This window comes from Nuphar pumila, chromosome 8 (assembly GCF_984573655.1).
Source record: "Nuphar pumila chromosome 8, dmNupPumi1.hap1.1, whole genome shotgun sequence".
Taxonomy (NCBI): Eukaryota; Viridiplantae; Streptophyta; class Magnoliopsida; order Nymphaeales; family Nymphaeaceae; genus Nuphar; species Nuphar pumila.
Window position 1 is genome coordinate 52,336,421 of NC_143256.1, and position 23,270 is coordinate 52,359,690.

General features: G+C 35.6%; 1 protein-coding gene across 1 annotated transcript in view; it reads right to left on the reverse strand.

Annotated features, from left to right (window-relative positions):
- The window catches only part of LOC149829935 (uncharacterized), a 58,347-nt gene extending 48,693 nt beyond the window's left edge, over positions 1-9,654 (reverse strand). Inside the window, exon 1 of the mRNA XM_090015345.1 lies at positions 8,766-9,654. Coding sequence (XP_089871471.1) covers positions 8,766-9,654 — 889 coding nt within the window. The remainder of the gene's footprint in view (positions 1-8,765) is intronic.
- Positions 9,655-23,270: the final 13,616 nt, after the last annotated feature.

The window sequence follows — 23,270 nt, forward strand, 5'->3', positions numbered from 1 at the left end:
TACAGGAGATGTATAATGTGAATGGATGTAAGAATGCAAGTCTGTTAGTAAGGAAATGATACAGGATGGTTGTGGAAGTGTGGTGAATAATAGTGTAGTGCATGCAGGATTCCAGCAGGTAGTTGTGAAAATGATGCTGTGATAAGCATGATGAAATATGTAGGTGACAGGGGAAGTGGTATGGATGCCATATGGGGCTAAAACAGCTACAAGTGATTAGATGGAATAGGTATAATGTTGTTATATGGTAGGCTAAATGACATATGCTGGGTGAAATGGTAAAATTACAGTAAATGAATGTGAAATGGTGATGATTACATGAGAAGAGGTGAATTGAAAGACGAAAAGACAGTGTATGACACTGAGATATATAGGAAAGAGTGTTGAAACTCCATCGCAACAACAACTGTACATATCAAGGCAAACCCATCATAGAGAAATTCTAATTGAGCCAAATTAGACTGAAGATAGCATTGCCAGGAAAGTAAGCCAGCCCTTCACCATGGGCAGAGCTTTGATGCATAAATCTGAGTTTAGGAGGGAGGGTATGGCTGTGAGTAGATACTACATGGGTCTATAATGCTGGAAGGTAATTGTGCAACAAAGGTTGGAAGAAGATGGTGATAAGTTAACATATGATAGCAAACAGTGAGCTGGGTGCAGGTGACAATGACAACAGAAATCTGTATACAAGTGAAGGTATGAAGTTGTTTGAGCAACGAATAGATGCAATGTTAATAAAAAAAAACAAAAAAAACAAAGGGGTTACGATGGGTTAGAGTGGAGTTATAGGATCATGCAGGAGATGATGAGGATGGAACCGGGGTTGGACTGGTGACATGTTGCGGCAAATGTTATGCACGATGAGTGTTTAAGATGATAAGACGACCCATGGAAATGTGAAATAGCCAATGAGACTCAGTTCTTGTAACTCAAACAATCCTCAATTTGCTCTTGGTAGTGAAAGAAACCGAAAAAATTATTATTCCTGTGCATTAATTCCTGCAAGTGCAAACTGGTTTATGCAGAAAGGGATGTTATTAACAGCAAACGACCAATGACAGGGGTGTGACTTGACCTCTATTTCATGACTCAATGTATAATTTATTAGTAACATGCTTTCACCATACAGGGGGGACCATTTAAACAATGAAAATGTGATGCTGAATCAATCTAGTGTCTCTGAATGAAATCAACACTACTGAGTTATGATATGAAGCAGGTAAACCCAAAAAGAAATCAGTTGTGTCCAGTCATATATGTATTCTATTATGATCAAAATAAGCTCATAAGCTAATATCAGACAGTTATATACTCTGTTATGACCAAAACCAACACCCACAAATAAAGATAAAATTACTGTATATACTTATATATATCCAGTCTTGCAATGGACATCGAGCTGCTAAAATCAAAACCAGCATTAATGCCAACTGTTGGGGAAATCCAAACTGTATGAAAAGAAAGATTAAGCTGCTGTAAAATACAGATAACATGAGCATTAATATGCTGGGTTTTATGCAAAGAAATTCCAATTGCATAAGAATCAAACTACTGTAAATTTAGTAACATTAATGTTATCATGCTAAGTTTTATAGATCCCGGGATTGTTAAGAGCATATCTTGTCGCGGATGAGGGAAGTAACTTCTATGCTATATCGATGACTAGAGGAATTGAACAGTAATGCCAACCAACAATAAAAAAAAAATAGTAAAAAAAAAAAAAAAGAAATCATACAGGATGAAGGACTTCGTAGTTGCAGTAGACTGGAGAGTGAAGCCTGTAATACAAAGGATAGGATTAGTGTTCTGACAAATATACAAAGTCATTAAAAGATACAGATGGCACAACACGTTAAATCACACAAGACAACTCCCTCTATGAGTCAGTTCCCAGTGAAGCTGGGTTAGGGATTTTTGACCCTTATGTGAATTTGCAGCAAAGTTGGCAAGTGAACTTCCCATAATAACTATCCATTTCCAGTGTCATCAGACCAACTGGTCCATCATGAGTTCTGAACATATTGATAAGCTCCTCGGGAAGACGCAGCAACTCGGTAGGTGAAAGGGTAAGAACATGAGTTGCCAAGCATTTTATACAACTCCAGATTTCCATTAGAACAACTATTCGCCAGTGATGTAAGGAAGCACCATTCATGCACCCAACAAAAGAACCATACTTTATAGACTTGCTGATGCTGCTGAACAACCATACTTGTGGGAAAAAAATATCACTATCGGAATGATCGGAACATATGCCCGCATTAAAGCAATAGCGCACACACAGGAACATAAGGGATTGTATATTTATATGTACACCCTATGTCGGATGTAAGTATCTCCAAAGCAGCAGCTGTCAATCAAGTCATATAAGTGTATGACGAATGGGATACTAATTATAATGAGGGTGCAACCATATCAGATAATATTTGTACAAAGGGAAAATCATATAGTGTGCAAAAATATAATACTACAACTACATGGCAGTGTTGTGGGATGCAGTGCAGGTAGTGCAAGGATAATGTGCTGGACTGTAGAGAGGAAGTGGCGTGCCACAAGTGATGCACGGTAGGTCAAAATCTGTTGTTTTAGCCCTTTTAGCAAATCCAAGAGAGACCCACGCTCTTTTGCGTGCTATGGTGAAGATGAACAGAAAAGCAGAAGAAAAAAAAAATCAGATATGCTATGATACAGAGTAAAACCACCTGTTATAATGGTATATAACATACACAAATGAGGGATATAAAACAAGGATGATTCAGCAACGCACTTGGTTGAATCAATGATACAGGATGATATCCCATTAAAACATGCCGATATTAAGAGAATAAATGCAGAGATAAACTAATGCAAAGGGATGAGGTTAGCTTCAATTACAAGCGTTGGATGTAACTATGTTATGAAAATTAATAGTGGAAAAGGGGACCGAGAGATTGTAGAACTGCTATTTATAAAGATGAGGACAAAACGAGGTTGTTGTATGATAAAAAAAAAATGATAGTAGGCCTAATTACAAAGAGGGCTTAATCAAAGCATTTCCAGGCAACTTTTCCTGTTTTGCAATAAGCAATTATTTCTCCAAAATGAGATGCAACAGAAAGTAATGTAACGAAGCAATATAGTGAATGAGACGAACATACAAAAATAAAAATAAAAAAAAGGAAAAGAAAAAACGAAGAGCGTAAAACAAAGGTAACTGAAAATAAATTAAGACTAAATTGCAAGAGAGGGAAGGAATTTGTCGGAATGGGATTATTCCGTTAATGTTGCAAAACGTAGATCGGCACTACTATATGCAGGCCGATCTTACGAGTTATGCTCAAAGTAAATAATAGAAAAAAAAAATAAAAAAGGAAATCAGCAAGGAAGGTTGTGAATAGAAATTTGACAAAGAAAAGAAGTTTTTCACCTGATTTCGTTGATTCATTAATCAAGGAAGGAGTGTCGATGCCTCGTATGCAAGTATAATGTGATACTCCTTCTATCAATCGGAAGTAAGCAACTAAGTTGAAAAGAAAGGAGGAAAAGAACTGGGAAGAGGAAGAAAGTAAACGCAAAGAGGGGAAGAGGGAGAAACAGAGGCGTGGAAAATGGTCAAAAGGGGAAGATTGAAGATGGATGATTCCTTCAGCCGATCAGAGGAGAGCACCAGGCTTGCTTGGCTCCGTGCAGAGTTCTCTTCAATCGATCGAGAAATCGGAAAAGAAGCCAGGAGAAGAGTGTAAAATGGAGGGGTTAAAACGGGTCTGCTGCTTGGAAGAAGAGGGGTGCGGGGGTGAAACGCGGTGGTTAGGGTTTTCTCATCGTGCCCTTCTTAAGGAGGGGGACGAAGGTTCGGGAAGGGGCCGGTGGAGATCGAAGGTGGAAGATGGCCATGGAGGATCGAAGGGTGGCGAAGAGAGGAAGGTCCATCGGTGGGGTTGGCCATGGGGGTTCGAGAGTGAGAAAGGGAGAAGGCGGCTGAGGGAGTCGGCCATAGAGAAAACTTGAAAGGGTCCCCCCTCAAAACCCTAACTTGACTATTTAGTTTTGCAAGGGTTTTACATTTTCCAAAAAGAGGTCTTCTATAAAAAGATTTTTCAAAAACGGGTTTCTCTTAAAAACCATTTCTTTTTTTTTGTAATTTTCTTTCATTATTTTTTATTTTTTTGTTCTTTTCTTGAATTTTAATATGAAATTCTAAAAACTAAGGATTTTAAAAATAATTTTGCAAAAGTTTCAAAAAGATTTACACAGGGAAGGTTTTCTGAGCAATTTTGGAAGAAAATGGGTTTAGACCCGAGTTTTGAGAAAATATTTGAGTTTTAAACCTTGAATTTGAGGAATACAACACAATGGATCCAAACGGATACCGGACGAACTGTCTGAGCTTTTCAAAAAGTTGGTTTGGAAATTTCGAGAATTTGATTTTAAATATTGGACAACGAAGCTCAGATTTGGATCTTTTAACTGGATCCAGATCCGAAATTGAGTCAGATATACAAAATGAATTTAATTTCAGAAAACTTGAGAAATAAAATGGGATTTATATTTAAAAGTGACTCAATTACCCGAAAATGAAGATAAAGGGCAAAAAGGGAATATTTACAAACTTTTGAAAAAATTGGGGTGTTTACATGCATATAGGTTTTTCATTCAGTGGATTAGATGTACAATAACTCTTATTGCATGCTTGATTTACGATTTTTGGAATAAGCATCTTTTTCCCTTTCATCATTTTAGAAGTTGGATTCTCGTTCTCTTCATTTGGCGTTTTGGGGATGGGTGTGGTCTGCTCAGTTGCAACACCCACTCTTGGTGAAAGGGCCGGCAGTGACCTTGCCCCCTTTCCTTGTTGGTGAGTTGTGTGATGGTTTGGGCTCGCACATAGCCCAAACCCATCGTCTCTCCCTCGGTCTTTGTCTCAGTCTAACCAAGTGGGTTCAGACTGCACTTTGGCACCCCAGGTCTGTGTGATCATTGCAAAATTTTTCCTCTCTTATGCTTTCTCTCTCTTCCTTCTCCTTTAACTTTCCAACCTCTATTTATCTCCTTTTTGAAGGAAGAAAATAAAAGACAGAAAAGAAGAGAGAAGAGAAAAGAAAAGAAAGAGAGAGAGGAAATCTTCTTTGAAGGTCTCACTTGACCTTAATTTTGAAGATATTTAAGAAAATAACTCGCCTCCGTTTTGAAATATTTGCAGGAAAAATCGGGAGACGGGATTCGCTCGTCGGTACGAGGTTCGACCGTTCCTGGCTCCTTTACCAGAGGTAATCGAACCAAGGGTCAAATTCATGCCTTTTGCTTTGCTAAAAGATTATCTAAGAATCTATTCTAAATCTAAATGCACAAAGAATCATGCTTGTGCAATGCGAGGATGTATGCTCTTTTTGAAAAATGTTTTGGAAATCCCCAAGTGTTTTTTAGATGAAATAGAGTGAAGAGATGATTTCTACCTTAGAATTTTGAGACTTAAAGTTCTAAGTCTTTCAAATAATCAGAGTTTTGGGAAGATAAATCGGACTTTGAAAAAAATGATTTTGAAGCTGGGATAAAAGAAAAGAAAGGAAGTTTCAAAGTAAAAAATTGGACTTTGAATCTGGATTTAAAAGAGGAAATGAATATTTAAAGTGGAATTGAATTCTAGATTTAAGGTTGGAAATCAGGATGGAATTTGGACTTGAGCAATCCAAATGGAATTTAAAAATAGAAATAGATTTAAGAAGTCCATATGGGATTTGAAAGTGGAATTGGATTTGAAATCCGAAAATCAGGATAGAATTTGAATCCACAGTCTGAATCCTAAAATGGAATATGAATCTGAAATCTGAGATCCAAGATGGAATTGGATCCGAAATTTGGAATGGAATTTGTATCTGAAATCTAAAATCCAAGATGGAATTGAATTCTAGATCCTAAAATGGAATTTGGATTTGAAATCTGAGGTCCAAGATGAAATTGAATTCTGGATCCTAAATGAAATTTGGATATGAAGTCTGAGATTCAAGATGGAATTGAATTCTGGATCCTAAATGAAATTTGGATCTGAAGTCTGAGATTCAAGATGGAATTGAATTATGGATCCTAAATGAAATTTGGATCTGAAGTCTGAGATCCAAAGTGTAATTTGGATCTAACTTTGGATTTGGATTTTGAAAGTGCAAATGGGACTTTTGAAGATGGATCTGGGTTTTGAAAACCCAGATTAAATTTAAAATTTAGGAAGGGGCAAGCTTTGAGATTAAGAATCAATCTCAAACTTTGATTTTGAATTTGAAGATAAAAAGATAAACTTGGTTTTGAATTTGAATATGAATCAGAGATTTCAAAGTTTAATTGAACTTTGAAATTGGACTTGAATTTAGGAATGAATATAACATTGAATTTTGAAATTTCAAAGTCAAATTGGACATTGAAATCGAAATTTAAATCTTTAAAATAAGATAGAAGAATGAATTAAAATAGAGATTGAAGAAAGATATTTGAGATCACTTGGATTTTGGAGAAAGAATCTTGAAAATATGATGTTGTTCTATCCTAAATAATGAATAGATTTAAAGAATTTGAAATTGAATTTGAAAATCATATCTTATTCTTTAAATGAATTTAAAATAAGATTGAAAATATAATACATCCTTGACTATGGTCATTGAATGTATTATATAATAATTTATTTTTAAATTCAGGTGAAGAATAAGACATATTTTGGTGCTTTTATAGAGTTTAAAATGAAGTTAACTCTCAATATATTCTGACTATGACCATTGATATATATTTTGAGTTAATTTTAAGTTAAACTCTGATAAAAGAAGAAAATATTTAAGGAAAAATATGACAATTTTTGAAAAGGGTCCAGTGTGGATACAGTATTATTCCATAAAAGATGAAAATCCTAAGTTTTGTTCACATCCTGACTATGGCCATTGATGTAAATCATCAACTTAGGATTTAGTCACCTTTTATTAGAATGGTGCACGTGCTATTCGTGTTTCTATTCGTGAAATTTTTGAAATAAAAGATAAAGTGATATGAAAAATAAGCAGTTCATGATATGTATAATGCTCATTCATTCTAAATCTAAGACTAGAGATGTAATTTGATATCTAAATATGGAATCTAGAATTTATAAGAATCTTAAATTCTAGAAAACAAATGATGATCTCCATATATTTCCTGCAAGACATGAATTAGCATAAACAAAAGAATATATACAAGGAGGGGAATCATCCTATGGTGTATTGAAAGCATAAGTTGAGTTACCTAGAAGTCCCAAGCTAACAAGTGTCTTTATAGTTCCTATTCAAATTCTTGATGATCCGCTCTCATTCACATCAAACAGACAACGATCTTAGACTCCCTCAATCTTTGCATCCTTTAGCATTAGAATTCTTGAAAGGTCAGATCCCACAATATCCATTGCATCCACTAATTGCAACAGAGAGCCTCATTCCTATGAAATTTGTTAATGAGGCAATCGTATGTCTTTCAACCGTCTCCTCCTAGGTAATTTGGCTGACAACATTCTCATTACCTTTGCCTGAAAGGGATGAAAAATAACATCTTCTTGCTGGTAGGTTTACTAGCCTACATGTAAGTGGGGGATTTTCTGAGTTGAATGAGGTCAATGAATTGGATTCATAGGTTTTAGTGGGATGGATGCTGGGAGTGTAAAAGGCAGTTGTAAAGGCAACAGATACAATAGTACATGCATATGAAGAAGTGAACATAATGCAGGTAAGGTAAAGTGACAGATACAGGTGTTTGTGTTTATCCATTTGGATACTTTGGTGGACATTTGCTCTCGTTTGGTGGTTCTACTCTCTTTACAAAAACAATCCTATACAGTCACATTACTCTTCATGAATAGAAAACAAATAGGTAATGACAACAGTTCAAGTTTCTTATCATTAGAGTTCTTAAGAGAATATGCCTCAGGAGAAAAGATCAACTAAAAAGCTCAAAACCAACTTAAATAGAGGTAATGAGTCTTCTCAGGCTGATGCAAAAAAAAGAATATTTAGCAATCAATATAAAAAACAAAAAATGCATATACTTAACATAATTTTCAAATACATGCATGGCTTCATTCTTGTTTTTCCTTTTTAACGGTCAATCTGGGAGACAACTCAATGTTAGATTCAAACCCAAAAGATTCCAGCTATGACAGAGAAACTTTAATATCCAAACATCATGTATGCACCAAAGCAGGTGAACCATATAAACCAAATGCAGCTGGTACATCCATGCTAATAAAATTCTCAAAAAATATGGTTCAAAAAAAAGTCCCCACAACATGCAGATGTAATGAAAAAAAAACAAAATTGTTAGCAAAACATAAAAAATTTATATCCTTATGCACATATCAGCCAAACCCATGACTTCAATCATTTACCTTTTCTTTCTACTGGTTAATCTGGGGATAGACCCATCTCGGATTCAAACCTAAACATCCATCGTTGGCTAAAAGTGATCAACCATAAAATCCAACAATTTCATTTGATCTTAGCTCATAATATAAAGGGATGAAAATCATGTTGTTGGAAAGCAACAAGATAGATCAAAAAAAAAAAAAAAAAAAAACTTACAACTAACACAAAAGGCTCATGTTTGTTGCAAGGCATGGCCTCCAGAGCTTAACATAAGTTGCATAAATGAAAAAAAAATACAGATAATGGGAACAATCAGCACAAGAAGTCCATGCATGTTTAAAACAATAACTGCATCAGGGTAGGTACAGGGTGGTGAAAGAAAATTTTAAATAAATACTTAATACAGACAACACTCACATGCATCAGTGTTTTGAGATATTCTGAGTTGAACTTTCTTCATCAGTTTGATGAATATAATGTAAAGATGCCAATAAACCATGCAATATTCACTAGGAGAATAAAGTTCCAGCTCAAATCCAAGCATAAGGAAACAGGCAACAATCCAGTAAATATGTTCTTCAGTCCAATTAGCAAGACTTGCTGCTAGGTCCATGCATGAATTCTCATCAATTGGCGCATTCAAAGTATCTACAGATTCTCTTGAAGCACTCCTCTCCAGCTGTCCCAAAAAGATACTCCAATCTTGCAAGATCTTTCCAAGCTTACGCCTTTGCCATGCAACATTTGTGCAAAGAATCTTGAGCAAGCTGACTAGCAGCTGTCCCAAACGTTGTACAAATTCATGCTTTTGCAACTCTATACTCCTCGTTATGTGAGGCAATGCTGTAGCCCGAGAGATCACTTCATGGAAAGGATCTTGCCCATATAGCTTCCCATCATGAACCAGCAGAAGCTGTAGATGAGCTCTTGCAACCAAATCAGGCTGAGACTTTTGGAATTGGACCACAAATCGAAGAACATCTTCACTATGTGGATCTAAAGAGAAAGAACATATTACATCTAGATCTTGTAGTAGCCTTTCAAAGTACTCAAGAGCCTTTTTCCAGCTGAGAATATTTATAGCACGTGGAGGTGTGAGAGCTGATAATTTAGTATTTAAGTTAGCATCAAAACCAACAGGCTGACCACCAGATGTTGTTGTTCTATTTTCAACATCCATTTGAGATGACCCATATGCATTACTGACAAGGAACCCTGATGATTCACGCATAGATGCAAGTTCTGACAAGCATGATGCAATACGTTTCCTCACAACTTCCAACCCCCTTCTTTGAGGTTTTCTCATGCACATTAGAACATGATGGAGGTGTTGTTCCTGACTGAGAAATTCGGCAATTTACAGGATTCTGGTTCTGAGTCTCCAAATTTTGCTGGGGAAGACCCTTCAATTTTTATAGACATACTCCAGTGAAAAGGAATGACAAAGACCTTAATATGTGATAATTATACTGTAAGTCTATAGAATCCATGCCATATATTTAATCTATAAATTCAATGACTGGACCATCTTGAAGTCATTCTGTCACTTTTCCAGCAGCCGAAAGATTGTAGACAGTCACTTTGGGCAAACCATCTTCACGCTCATATATTACCATTGAAAAGTCACATTTCCTGAATTTTGATCTTTTCCCTGTGAGAAAGCAGAACAGATATAGCAGATACATTGTCTAGTTGACAAACAAGTAATTCAAAATCAAAATACTCATCACTTCTTTTCTTGGTACAAGATGATCTCCACGGTGACTCCCTTGGTTATCAAGCTGGCATGCAGAGAACCAAAACAACAAAAAGAAATTCAGTTACAGCTCATTCTGTACTGCCGAATTTCCAATTTCTCATGTAGCAAAACTCCAAAGCAAGAGACACCTCAGTCTTACAGAAGCTTCAACGCATGTTCCAGCAGATCATGATGGATGGTTTGATTAATGTAAGACAGTACTAAATAATATAAGAAGGATAAGATCATAACAAAGAACATTATTCCAACATAGAATCATTTTGACAGCAGTTATCAATATCTTGGCAGGCTTATGTCACACTGTCACGTTAAAAATATAATAAAACTGAAATGAAATGTGAGACCTCGATCAAGAAACTGGGGACAGGCAAAACGCTAAATAAAGATGGGTTTACTCAAAACAGGGATTCAATGGGTTTAAATGGATACAACAACTCACTAGTGATCGGATGAACTGAAAATGTATAATAATATAACATTTAAATGAAGGGCTGCAGGAATATAACAAAAGGTGCATTCCCAAATTACGACACTTAAGAAGTGATTGAGAAGAAAAGATGAACGATACATTTGAATCGTTATTTACAACAACACAACTCCAGATCGCAAACCAAAGGGGAAAAATACATGCCGATTATATATAAAAAAATAAGAGGAATAAGAAATTTAGACACGAACAGGAAGTCGGCATGAGCATAAGAAATCAAAATGAAACAAGGCACAGGTAGGTAATGAAATTGAACATCATAAGATATATCAGAAAAGCAAACAAGAAGTTAAAAACCAGAAACTAAGTAAATATATATACACAAGATGGAAACCCATCATTTAATCAATAACAAAATTCATAATGGAAATCGATAATTAATAAATAAAGAAAAGAAAAAAACAAAAAGACAAAAAAAAAATAAGAAGAAGAACAAAAAATGAAATCAGTAAAATGCCCTGTTAACCTTCCTTGTCAAACTCGGTAGGACTCCATTAATGGCATTCAACTCTGATCCCGGCATCTAGACAGACTTGTCAAAGGATGTTTTTACCGGAGGTCAATTAAAAGTGGATGAAGAAAATGCTTCCACGCATTTGATCGCTGGAATTTATTTGGTCGACAATGAAACAACCAAACGCCAGGAGTCACTATGCTTCGAAACAAAAGAAAATGGGAATCGAGAGCCAAACAGATGACATAAATCAAACAATGCCAAATGAAATGCAAGCAAAGATCAGGACAAACAAAAGTTATAACAAAATAGAAATCGTAATCAGACTGAAATAATTAAGGAGCAAGAAATCGAATACGAATCAGAAATCTGATTAAACAACAAAACAAAAAAAAATGTGAGAATCAGAGAGATTTAGAAGTAAATTGCAAAAGGGAGAAAGAGAAAGAAAATAAAAAAAAATGTCGGAATGGAGACATTCCTGTTAAAGTCGCACGTATATGGGCCGATCTTGCTATATGCAAGTCATCCCCACTTAGGTGCTTGGATGAAAGAAATGGAAGAGATCAGGAACAACAAAGAAAATGATAGAAGAGTAAGGGAGCTTACCGTAGCCGGCTTCAATTCGGAGGAAGAGGGTTTGATTTCTATCTGTCGTTGTAGGATGAGGTCGACTTCCTTCTTCAGTCGATAAAAAAAAAGATAGAAGAGAGAAAAGATGATCGTGAAGGAGGAGGCCAATGGTGCGATAGAAGATGGATGAGAAGAAGAAAGAGGGAAGATGGAGGGGTGAAACGCGGTTCGTGAAGGAAGAAATGGGGAGGTAAAAAGCGATGACTTGCTTCCCCTGTGTGTTCCCCTTTTAAAGAGGAAGAGGAGGGTTCGTGAAAGGGAAGACGGTTGAAGATCGACGATGGAAGAAACTGATGATCCGCGGAGATGAGTCGCACATGGGGGAGGTAGATGGCGGATGCGGAGGTTAGCGATGGATGGCTCGGGTGAAGCACGAAGTTTTGGCGGAAGAGAAAGGGGAAAAAAGATGCAGGATGTTTTGAGGAGGGAGAGATGGAGAGAGGCATTGTTCTCCTCGTTTAAAACCCTAAAAAGAAATTTTGTAGTGTGCCCCCTTATTTTCAAGTTTTTGCAAAGAGGGGGTTTTTAATAAAATTTTGCTAAAAAGTGTTTTTCATAAAACTCGATTTTAAAAAAGGGTGCTTTTTAAGAAGCTATTTTTGTATTTTTTTCTATTTTCTTTTTCCCTTGATATTTTCTATATTTTTTGTATTTTTGAAGACAAAAACTCTAAAAACTAAGGAATTTAAACTAATTTTTCAAAATTTCAAAATATTTACAAAAGAAGAGTTTTTCTGAAAAATCAGGGTTATCTTGGGGAAATTTCTTCAGAAAATGGGTTCAGATCCAGGTTTTGAGAAAATGTTCGAGTTTAAAACTCGAATTGAGAAATACAACGCGATGGATCCAAACATATGTCGGATGGATTGTCCGAGTTATTTAAAAACTATTTTTGGTATTTTCTGTAATTTTAATTTAAAAGTTGGACAACAAGACTCAGATTTTGATCTTGACAATGGATCCGGATCCGAAATCAAGTCAGATATATAAAATGAATTTAATTTCCGTAAAACTTGAGAAATGAACTGGAATTTAGATTTAAAAAGTGACTCAATTACTCAAAAATGAAATCAGGGTCAAAAAGGGAATATTTAAAAGATTTTGAAAAATTTGGGGTGTTCGCAGATGCCCCTCTTTGCTACTAAGCCGGTTGAAAGCCGAGCTTGGTGGCAAAGATAACACTCCAAATTTTGAAAATGCCCCAGTCAGCAGATCTAAACTGGGTGTGGAAGAATTTATTTAGAAAGAGATGATTTTAGGCTTAAATTCTTATCCTAAATGGCCTTGGGGAGACAAAATCCTCGAAAATGATATGACTGAATAATAGAAATGAGGAAATCATGATGGGACTTTAGGTGAAGATCCCGAAGTGATGAAAGATAAGAATTTAGATCAAGTCTCAAGAGTGAGGCGAGATCCGCTTTTTAGAAAGACTCAGGTTTAGCCCTTAACCTGGACGGGACGAATATATCTCAAGATAACCTGAATGGGGAAGGAATATATGAGGACCTTGATGGGACATTTTTGAGGAATGCCTCACGAGATGAAGCTCAAGCATGATCCTTTTTTGGATGGATATATAAAGCATGGATTCCTCGATGGGAAGAACCATGATGAGACTGGAAGGAAACACCTTGTTAAAACGAGGAACCTCGTCAGAACGAGACTCAGGTTTAACCCAAACCTGAAAAAGGAAGATACCTCATGGCATGAGGTTCAGGCTTAACCCTTAACCTGAAGGGGACGCTCAAATGGAATCCTCGAACGAAGACACCATGATGGGACCTTCGGAGTTTGGACGAACAAATCCGAAAGAGGTTTTGCGAAAGGAAGAAAATAGAGTTCCCTCAAGCTTGAAAAGGGGATGACCTTAAGCGTCTCATTGCTGAGACTGAAATAACTTTTGAAATTGATGACCTCTCGCAAGAAAAATACAGGTTTTGACCCTTAACCTGAGTGGGAACGACCATACGAAATCCTCGGATGAAGAAACCGTGATGGGATAGGAAGAGATATTTCAACTGGATGAGGCAACTCTTCTGGAAGATATACACAATGCTAGGTTGCATCAAAATGAATATTGAATATTTATTTCATTCTTGGAATATCTAGAAAATTCTGTCAATAAGATAAAATTGTAGTTGACCCAAAATGCTTTTAAAAATGTGCACGTGTGTGCAAAAGACATTCCCTCTTTTACCTAGAGTATTTCCACCAACGAGGTTAACTCCTCGGTCTTTAAGAGTCAAATTCAAAATTTTAGCGCTGATGATTTTCTTCAAGGAAGTTATTCATTTCTTTGATATGAGAAGAGAAGAAATATTCTTAATTTCATAAAAGCAAGTAGTGAAGAGATATTGATAAAAGAGATTTGCATAAGAAAAGACGACTTTTTGGCAACTTTGGCAGTTTGATATCTGGGTGTTTTCCCATGATAGCCTTTTTGCACTCTTTTTGAGTCATTAGGCTTTTCAGGCTTTTACATCATCCTTTATTTTGAAGATGTCCTGACTTTTCTCTCTTTTTTCGAGGAAAGGTACGTCACAAACTCCTTCATCTTGGAGATGTTTTGATCCTTATTTTATCTCAGGGATTATATTGATGATATTGGCTCAAAAGGTCTTTAGATGATAGCAGAAATCAAATATCTTTTAGGGTTTGTCAGTAGGTTTATCACACTTGCCTTCATCTCGACGGTGATCTAAACTTTCGCTGGAAGGATCCTTCACAAACTCCTTCATCTCGGAGATGATCCAAATCTTCTTTGGCCCCGAGGGTCTAGCTCGCCTATTCGTCTTCATCTCGACGACAATTGAGAGATCCCTTTTGCAGATATTTGATTGCAACTTTACTAGATTGAGGAGACATTGGTTGAGTGGATTCTTTTTATCACTCATGATATTTCCACTGCCTAATTGCCAGGAAGCCGTCTTTAAACATGCACCATAGCCATGATCAATATCGATTCGCTTCCGACATTTCAATATCATTGAATATTTATTTCGCTAATCATACTGAGGATATTTCTTTCATCCTTTTGGTTGATCAACAGGGAAAAGATCTGAATTTTATCCCTTTTTTGCAAAAAGTTTCACCTTCTTGGAAAGAATACTAGAGGTAATTTTTAGGTGATTCTTTTTTGTAGTAAGAATATTGGAATCAACAAATATTTTTAGCAAATTGGCAAAGTTTTCATGAATTCTTTGTGAAAAAGTCACTCAATATAGATTTTGATGAGACCTTGAGTTGAACTTATGATTTTGGAAATTCTGACCAGTAAAAACTAGGATCTTTTATTTAATGGCCAGTGAAGAAGCTGGAACCTTTCATTTAACGACCAGTGAAAACTGAGACCTTTCATTTAACGACCAACGAAGGAGCTGGAACCTTTCATTTAATGACCAGTGAAAATTGGGACCTTTTATTTAATGACCAGCGAAGGAGCTGGAACCTTTCATTTAACGACTAGTAAAAACTGGGACCTTTCATTTAACGACCAACGAAGGAGCTGGAACCTTTCATTTAACGACCAGTAAAAACTGGGACCTTTCATTTAATGACCAGCAAAGGAGCTGGAACCTTTCATTTAATGACCAGTGAAAACTGGGACCTTTCATTTAACGACCAGCGAAGTAGCTGGAACCTTTCATTTAATGACCAGTGAAAACTGAGATCTTTCATTTAACGACCAACAAAGTAGCTGGGACTTTTTATTTAATGACCAATGAAAACTGGAACCTTTCATTTAACGACCAGCGAAGTAGCTGGAATCTTTCATTTAATGACCAGTGAAAACTAGAACCTTTCATTTAACAACCAGTGAAGGAGCTGGAACCTTTCATTTAACGACCAGCGAAAAACTGGGACATTTCATTTAACGACCAGTGAAGTAGCTGGAACCTTTTATTTAACGACCAATGAAAACTGGGACTTTTCATTTAACGACCAACAAAGGAGCTGGAACCTTTCATTTAACGACCAGTGAAAACTGGGACATTTCATTTAACGACCAACGAAGTACCTGGGTTTTTTCATTTAATGACCAGTGGAAACTGGGACATTTCATTTAACGACCAACGAAGTAGCTGGGACCTTTCATTTAATGACCAGTGGAAACTGGGACATTTCATTTAACGACCAGCGAAGTAGCTAGGACTTTTCATTTAATGACCAGTGGAAACTGGGACATTTCATTTAATGACTAGCGAAGTAGCTGGGACCTTTCATTTAATGACCAGTGGAAACTGAGACATTTCATTTAACGACCAGCGAAGTAACTGGGACCTTTTATTTAATGACCAGTGAAAACTGGGACATTTCATTTAACGACCAGCGAAGTAGCTGGGACCTTTCATTTAATGACCAGTGGAAACTGAGACATTTCATTTAACGACCAACGAAGTAGCTAGGACTTTTTATTTAACGACCAATGAAGAAGCTGGAACCTTTCATTTAACTACCAGTGAAAACTGGGACATTTCATTTAACGACCAATGAAGTAGCTGGGACTTTTCATTTAATGACCTGATCTAAGATTGAGACTTTTTGAGAGACAAACAATACGATGACTGAGTTTTGTGAATGAACTTGATCTTTAGATTTGAAGATTTTGAGAGGTAACCCTGTGCGAGGACTGAGTTTTCCAACTGAGAGTCGGGAAGGAGACCGACATTCTTAAGATATTTAGAGATCGAAGCATGAATGATTGTTGGGGTTTCAGGATTATCCCTTATCCTGAAGGGGAAATAGAATAGACATTTGAGGAGAATTTTAGAAAGAATGATTCAGGTTTATCCCTTAACGTGAAGGGGAAATAGAATAGACATTTGATGAGAATTTAGGGAAAGTGATTCAGGTTTATCCTGTAACCTTAAGCGGAAATAGAAGATTTTGTGAAGAGATAACCTGGGACTTGAATTTAGAAGGGATATGACAAGATTTATGATTTATGATTTAGATAGACCAGCACAATTAGCTGTATGCGGTCCAATTTTTAGGATTAACCTCTTATCCTGAACGAGGAAAAGAAAGAATAAAATTTGAGAAGATAGAAGGAGATAAAATTTGATTTAAAGATTAACAAAAATGAAGAAAATTTGAGGGAATTGATGAAAAATTATTTTGCAAAAGAATTCTCACAAGTAGCATTGTTGCTCCTATGAGTGATCTCAAGATTATCCCTTATCTTAAATGGGAAAAGAATAAAATTTATAAAATTGGAGAAAATTAAATAAATTTATGAAAATTTGATTTTGAAAAGAATTCTCACAGGTAGCCTTGTGGCTTCTGTGAGGGGTCTCAGGATTATCCCTTATCCTGAATGGGAAAAGAATAGAATTTAAGGAAAAATTTAATGAAGAGAAATTGATATAAATTTAGAAAATAAAGATTGAGGACACTTATATTTGCAAAAGAATTCTCGTAGGTAGCATTATTGCTCCCACGAGGGGTCTCAGGATTATCCCTTATCCTGAATGGGAACACCTCGGACAACGAGGGTCAGGTTTATCCCTTAACTTGAGGGGGAGAAGAAGAATAAAATTTATAAAAAAATACCTCATGGAAAGGACGCATTAGGTTTATCCCTTAAAATGAAAGGGTACACATCGGACAACGAGGGTCAGGTTTATTCCTTAACATAAGGGGGAGAATAAGAATAAAATTTATAAAAAAATACCTCATGGAAAGGAGGCATCAGGTTTATCCCTTAACCTGAAAAGGTGCACCTCGGACAACGAGGGTCAGGTTTATCCCTTAACCTGAAAGGGTAATACCTCGGACAACGAGGGTCAGGTTTATCCCTTAACCTGAAAGGGTATATGAAAGAATAGAATTTTGGGGAAATTAATAAAGAGGAATTGATAGACATTTACAAAATCGAGAAAATTTGAAAAATTGTCTTTACAAAAGAATCCTTATAGGTAGCATTATTGCTCCTACGAGGGGTTTCAGGATTATCCTTTATCCTGAATGGGAACACCTCGGACAACGAGGGTCAGGTTTATCCCTTAACCTGAAAGGGTACACCTCGGACAACGAGGGTCAGATTTATCCCTTAACCTGAAAGGGTAAAGATTTGATAAAAAATAAAATTTGAGGAAAATTTGATAAAACTTGATAAAATTTGATAAAATTGATGTAAACTTGATAAAAATATGAATAAAATGACTGAAACTGATAAAAATAACAAAATTAACTAAAAATTTATAAAATTTGAGAAAACAAATTTGTCTGATCCTGCCTGCAAACAGATTCTTGAAATATGAATTTATATGTCTATATATATATATATATATATATATATATATATATATATATATTAAAAAAAATGCCCCAGTATAACTAGGAAGGAAGAATAATATTTGAAGAATGTTTATTTGAGAAAAATAGAACTTTAAAAATGAGATATTTAAAATAAAGAATTGTGAAAGAAATTTTGACAAAAGAAGGAATTAGGTCGACAAAATGTCATCCCATTACCAGGGATTTCAGTCGCTAACAGAATCTATGACAATTGCATTGTTACTCCATGAGGGAGAGTAACCAATTAAAATACGAAGGAAAATACTATTTTAAAAAGGATATCTCTTGACGAAAAGAGATTTTATTTATGACAAGATATTTAAAAATAGAATTTAGAAGATACATTGGAAAAATAGGAGGAAAAATAAATTTGAAAATAAATGATAAAGATTTAAAATTTGAAGAAATTTGCAGGCAGGATCAGAAGAATTTGAAGAAATTTAGAAGAAGAAGAGAAAGGAAAATACACCTGGGTTTTAAAAACAAAGAAATTTTTTTGAAATATATACCCAAGGTTTTGGAAAACATAAGGAAGATATAAAATATCATACAATCACAGATATACAAACAAGGATGCACAAACAACATTCCCTAAAGCTGACTCTAAATGCGATATTTGAAATGGTTGATAGGACTTTAATCCTAACCCTAAGATTTAGATCATCTGATTCCAATCAAGGTACGCCGATATACTCAAGCCGAAGCTCAAAGTACGTGGCATATAAAAATATCTCTTCGGTACTAAGGTAATGGCTTCCCAACATCCTTGAGCACCTACCGATATACCTTGAACTATGGCCCTTAGGTACGTGGTAGGGGGGCACGAACCCAAATAAGTGCTCCAGTTGTGAGGCTCTCTCTTGAACTATGGTTTAGTGAGACAGCCCAGCAACGTGAAGACCGGGACAATATAGGTAGGGATGTTTTCAAAATATGCTCAACATGCAATAAAACCAGAAAGCTCTAATGCAAGCCCTAAAAAGATAGATTTAAATGAAAAGAAGCATACACTTGCATACATTGTTTGCATTCAATCCCTAGAATTGAGGAGAGTTGTATTTCAGACCTAGATCTAATGTGAACATGGAATAATCTCCTAAATATGGTCCTACCAAACCATACTTAAATCCTATATGCAATGATGTCAGCTTAGGACAAAGTCTAGGCTCCTAAGGTTTGCATGGAAATGAAGCTGACATATGTTAGAAATAAAGACTTAGATAATATCAAAGCAAAGCAAAAGGGCATAATTCGACCAGACAGAGATGAGTCCCATCACGGTCGCCACTTCTGTGATCATCGCAAAATTTTTCCTCTCTTGTGGTTTTTCTCTCTTCCTTCTCATTTTCCTTTCCAACCTCTATTTTCCTCCTTTTTGAAGGAAGAAAATAAAAGACAGAAAAGAAGAGAGAAGAGAAAAGAAAAGAAAGAGAGAGAGAGGAAATCTTCTTCGAAGGTCTCACTTGACCTTAATTTTGAAGATATTTAAGAAAATAACTCGCCTCCGTTTTGAAATATTTGCGGGAAAAATCGGGAGACGGGATTCGCTCGTCGGTACGAGGTTCGACCGTTTTTGGCTCCTTTACCAGGGGTAATCGAACCAAGGGTCAAATTCATGCCTTCTGCTTTCTAAAAGATTATCTAAGAATCTATTCTAAATTTAAATGCACAAAGAATCATGCTTGTGCAATGCGAGGATGTATGCTCTTTTTGAAAAATGTTTTGGAAATCCCCAAGTGTTTTTTAGATGAAATAGAGTGAAGAGATGATTTCTAACTTAGAATTTTGAGACTTAAAGTTCTAAGTCTTTCAAATAATCAAAGTTTTGGAAAGATAAATCGGACTTTGAAAAAAATGATTTTGAAGCTGGGATAAAAGAAAAGAAAGGAAGTTTCAAAGTAAAAAATTGGACTTTGAATCTGGATTTAAGAGAGGAAATGAATATTTAAAGTGGAATTGAATTCTAGATTTAAGGTTGGAAATCAGGATGGAATTTGGACTTGAGCAATCCAAATGGAATTTAAAAATAGAAATAGATTTAAGAAGTCCATATGGGATTTGAAAGTGGAATTGGATTTGAAATCCGAAAATCAGGATAGAATTTGAATCCACAGTCTGAATCCTAAAATGGAATATGAATCTGAAATCTGAGATCCAAGATGGAATTGGATCCAAAATTTGGAATAGAATTTGGATCTGAAATCTAAAATCCAAGATGGAATTGAATTCTGGATCCTAAAATGAAATTTGGATCTGAAATATGAGGTCCAAGATGGAATTGAATTCTGGATTCTAAATGAAATTTGGATCTGAAGTCTAAGATTCAAGATGGAATTGAATTCTGAATCCTAAATGAAATTTGGATCTGAAGTCTGAGATTCAAGATGGAATTGAATTCTGGATCCTAAATGAAATTTGGATCTGAAGTCTGAGATCCAAGGTGTAATTTGGATCTAACTTTAGATTTGGATTTTGAAAGTCCAAATGGGACTTTTGAAGATGGATCTGGGTTTTGAAAACCCAGATTAAATTTAAAATTTAGGAAGGGTCAAGCTTTGAGATTAACAATCAATCTCAAACTTTGATTTTGAATTTGAAGATAAAAAGATAAACTTGGTTTTGAATTTGAATATGAATCAGAGATTTCAAAGTTTAATTGAACTTTGAAATTGGACTTGAATTTAGGAATGAATATAACATTGAATTTTGAAATTTCAAAGTCAAATTGGACATTGAAATCGAAATTTAAATCTTTAAAATAAGATAGAAGAATGAATTAAAATAGAGATTGAAGAAAGATATTTGAGATCACTTGGATTTTGGAGAAAGAATCTTGAAAATATGATGTTGTTCTATCCTAAATGATGAATGGATTTAAAGAATTTGAAATTGAATTTGAAAATCATATCTTATTCTTTAAATGAATTTAAAATAAGATTGAAAATATAATACATCATTGACTATGGTCATTGAATGTATTATATAATAATTTATTTTTAAATTCAGGTGAAGAATAAGACATATTTTGGTGCTTTTATAGAGTTTAAAATGAAGTTAACTCTCAATATATCCTGACTATGGCCATTGATATATATTTTGTGTTAATTTTAAGTTAAACTCTGATAAAAGAAGAAAATATTTAAGGAAAAATATGACAATTTTTGAAAAGGGTCCAGTGTGGATCCAGTGTTATTCCATAAAAGATGAAAATCCTAAGTTTTGTTCACATCCTGACTATGGCCATTGATGTAAATCATCAACTTAGGATTTAGTCACCTTTTATTAGAATGGTGCATGTGCCATTCGTGTTTCCATTCGTGAAATTTTTGAAATAAAAGATAAAGTGATATGAAAAATAAGCAGTTCATGATATGTATAATGCTCATTCATTCTAAATCTAAGACTGGAGATGTAATTTGATATCTAAATATGGAATCTAGAATTTATAAGAATCTTAAATTCTAGAAAACAAATGATGATCTCCATATATTTCCTGCAAGACATGAATTAGCATAAACAAAAGAATATATACATAGAGGGGAATCATCCTATGGTGTATTGAAAGCATAAGTGGAGTTACCTAGAAGTCCCAAGCTAACAAGTGTCTTTATAGTTCCTATTCAAATTCTTGATGATCCGCTCTCATTCACATCAAACAGACAACGATCTTAGACTCCCTCAATCTTTGCATCCTTTAGCATTAGAATTCTTGAAAGGTCAGATCCAACAATATGCATTGGATCCACTAATTGCAACAGAGAGCCTCATTCCTATGAAATTTGTTAATGAGGCAATCGTATGTCTTTCAACCGTCTCCTCCCAGGTAATTTGGCTGACAACATTCTCATTACCTTTGCCTGAAAGGGATGAAAAATAACATCTTCTTGCTGGTAGGTTTACTAGCCTACATGTAAGTGGGGGATTTTCTGAGTTGAATGAGGTCAATGAATTGGATTCATAGGTTTTAGTGGGATGGATGCTGGGAGTGTAAAAGGCAGTTGTAAAGGCAACAGATACAATAGTACATGCATATGAAGAAGTGAACATAATGCGGGTAAGGTAAAGTGACAGATACAGAGTAAACACCCCAAAATTTTCAAAATCTTTTAAATATTCCCTTTTTGCCCCTAATTTCATTTTCTGAGCAAATGAGTCACTTTTAAATCTAAATTCCAGTTCATTTCTCAAGTTTTACTGAAATTAAATTCATTTTATATATCTGACTCGATTTCGGATCCGGATCCATTGTCAAGATCCAAATCTGAGCCTTGTTGCCCAACTTTTAAATTAAAATTACAGAAAATACCAAAAATAGTTTTTAAATAGCTCGGACAGTCCATCTGACATCCGTTTGGTGGATCCATCATGTTATATTCCTCGATTCGAGGTTTAAAACTCAAATATTTTCTCAAAACTTGGGTCCAAACTCATTTTCTGAAGAAATTTTCCCAAAATAACCCTGACTTTTCAGGAAAACCCTTCTTTTGTAAATATTTTGAAATTTTGTAAAATTAGCTTAAATTCCTTAGCTTTTAGAGTTTTATTTTCAAAAAAATACAAAAAAATAGAAAATGTCAAGAAAAAAACAAAAAAAAGAAGAAAATAGAAAAAGAAGAACACAAAAATAACCTTTTGAAAACACCTTTTTGAAAATCAAGTTTTTCTGAAAACACCCTTTTTGCAAAGTTTGTTTGGGTGCCCCCTCTGTGTAAAAAAATTTAAAATAAAGGGGCCCCCATTGAATTTGTTTTTAGGGTTTCGGTGAAGACTCTTCGTAAAAGAGGGTTATTGCGCTTCTCCCTCTCTAGGAAGAACCCTCATCGCACGCCCCCATCGAGCCCCTCCATGGCCACGCCCTCTCTTTCTCCGCCCTCCATCACCAACGGCCTTCACCTTCCATCCACCCTTGATCCCCAGCAAACCTCCCTTTAAGATTCTTCTTCCTCTTCTTTAAGAATCGGCAAAAGCAAACCCTCAGATCCACTCGTTTTCACCCTACCACCACACCTCTTCTGAACGATCCGTTATCACCCCCGCATCTTCCTCCTTCCTCTTCCATTCCACCTCATCAGGAGCGACACAACAGCTCACCACTTCCCCTGGTTCCTTCTGTGCACCGCGCTTCACCCCATCACAGTATATCTGCTTCTTCTTCTTCCTCCCAATCGGCTGAACCAAAGTCGCTTTTCAACCTCCAGAGCTCCAAGTAACTACGGTAAGCATCTCCTCCCTCCTTCTCTTATCCTGTCCCCCTTTACTTTTCATATTTTTGCCCCGCCCCATTAG